Genomic DNA, 2,048 nt, shown 5'->3' on the forward strand with positions numbered 1-2,048 from the left:
TTTTTTTTTAAATTTTGAATTAGTTTTTACTTTTACATTTTAGTTTTAATTTGACTTATTTTTTCTTTTTATGGTTATATGGTTTTAGTTTTAGTGCATCAAGTTAAGCTAAATAAAAATGAGAATAGTTTCCTTGGCAACTAGCTGAAATATATATATATATATATATATATATATATATATTTTTTTTAATTACAGGATGTATATAAACATTCATTTTAATTATTTTAAATATAATACAGATAAAAAATAGCAGCAAAACAAAAATGCTGATGTTGAGCATTCAAGCTCCATGCATGGTATGATTTTGAACAAATAATGTAAAAAGAATAATCTCAACACAGATGGCTGATAAAGACGTATCTTTTTATTTAACCCATGGGATTGAACTTGTACAGTGCATTTCTTTACAACAATTATTCACTAAGTGACAAATTGTAGCCACTATTACAGACCAAATAACTATACATCACATTTCTGGGTTCCTTTTTTAATGCATTTAACTAAAAAAAAAGTGTCCTTCATCAGCACCACGGGGAAGAAAAATCAAACGGGTTCTCAGTGTTTTTAACCTCATCGATTCTCAACAAATCATCTTCTCGTTGTTAAGCCTCTAGCTATTGTACCATTGAACATGTTAAACTTACAAATCAGTGAATCCATAAGAAAATCAAACACGTGGCACTGTTGAGAGGTTCACCGTTAACAAAACACAATCAATGTAGAGCCGAAGACGCAGACGACATGAAAAAGAAATCCTAGCACATGTAATGCTGTTGAGATCATGAGCCCTCCAATACAAAAGTCCTTTCAAGTGATTCACCGGTTTCCGTTTGTATGATTCAAATATTAATTATCATCACTGGTTTGTTCAGATGAAGTGATAGAAACACGCTAACATAGACGGAGCAGCTAGTTTTACCATAACGTACACAACATACAGCAGAAATGTTCAGCTTGCTGTTTTTTTTCTTGCGTTTCCTGCAACAAACACACAACCAGCCAGATTAAACATGAACTGAGCAGTGATTTTGTTTATATATTATTGACATGTTGGAATTCGAGGTTGATTTTGGCATTTAAAGTCGTGTATTTCACATCAAACGAGAGTGAAACCATTTCACAGTTCAGCTAAAGCTCGGTTTTGACGGGAGCGGCTGAAAGACGAAATAGGTCGTGCTCTGTGCACAAAACTGCGATCAAATCAATGCAAACCGGCAGCTTTCATTCCGTAACTGCCCCCGCAAATCCCTCCAGTTCCCCAAAAATTAGAATAACCCAAACAATTGTACATTCAAGCTTCACAGCGAGAAAACAGCTGCAGATCTCTCCGTTTTGGTCTCGAACCCCCTCCGTAGTGCACAAAATAATAAGGATAGAGAAGTTTTTAAATACTGTAGCAGCTTGGTTGGTTTTAAATAGTGAGCCTCTCGATAGACGCTGGGTTTGAGGGAAGGAGGCAATTGTCCGCTGTGTGTGGTGCATTTGAGATGAAGAAACACCTCTCTTTGGGGGTTTTTTTGAACCCAAGGACCCTTTGGGTTCAGTTCTGGCCTCAACCAGAGAAGCTTGGAGTTCACTTGCAGAGATAAAAACGGCCCTCCATCGCAAACCGCGCTCGTTTGTTGGATTTCCTCCATCTCGTTCCGCGTGTGGATCAGTCTCAGAGCTGGACTCTAAATCGCCCTGGTCTCGCGGTTGCCGGGGGGGAAGGAGGCAGAGAGCGTCTGATTGGACGCCGGCATGTGTGGCGCGCTGTGATTGGCCGTCTCAGCTGGAGGCGGTGGCGATGGCTTTCTTCAGCTGTTGCGAGCGCAGCTCTCGCGTGCGGGACTCCAGCAGCAGGTCGAAGCAGGTGTTGCACACCAGAACCGGGTCGTACAGCTGCTGGTCTGGGATGGGCAGCTTCAGGTGGCAGCAGTCCTTACAAAACACGTTCCCACAGTTCCTACGAGAAATATGAGATATGAGAATCAATCACATATGTGACCCTGGAGCACAAAAGCAGTGTTAAGTCGCTGGGGTATATTTGTAGCAATAGCCAAAAA

At 40.4% G+C, this 2,048-nt stretch overlaps 1 protein-coding gene across 1 annotated transcript in view; it reads right to left on the bottom strand.

Annotated features, from left to right (window-relative positions):
- Window positions 1-349: 349 nt before the first annotated feature.
- LOC107654282 (myotubularin-related protein 4) overlaps window positions 350-2,048 on the bottom strand; it is a 75,957-nt gene continuing 74,258 nt past the window's right edge. The window contains exon 17 of the mRNA XM_016441306.1: window positions 350-1,948. Within this exon, the coding sequence (XP_016296792.1) occupies window positions 1,771-1,948 (178 nt within the window). The 3' untranslated portion in view covers window positions 350-1,770. The remainder of the gene's footprint in view (window positions 1,949-2,048) is intronic.

The sequence above is a fragment of the Sinocyclocheilus anshuiensis genome, unplaced genomic scaffold, assembly GCF_001515605.1.
Source record: "Sinocyclocheilus anshuiensis isolate Anshui unplaced genomic scaffold, SAMN03320099.WGS_v1.1 scaffold163, whole genome shotgun sequence".
NCBI lineage: Eukaryota > Metazoa > Chordata > Actinopteri > Cypriniformes > Cyprinidae > Sinocyclocheilus > Sinocyclocheilus anshuiensis.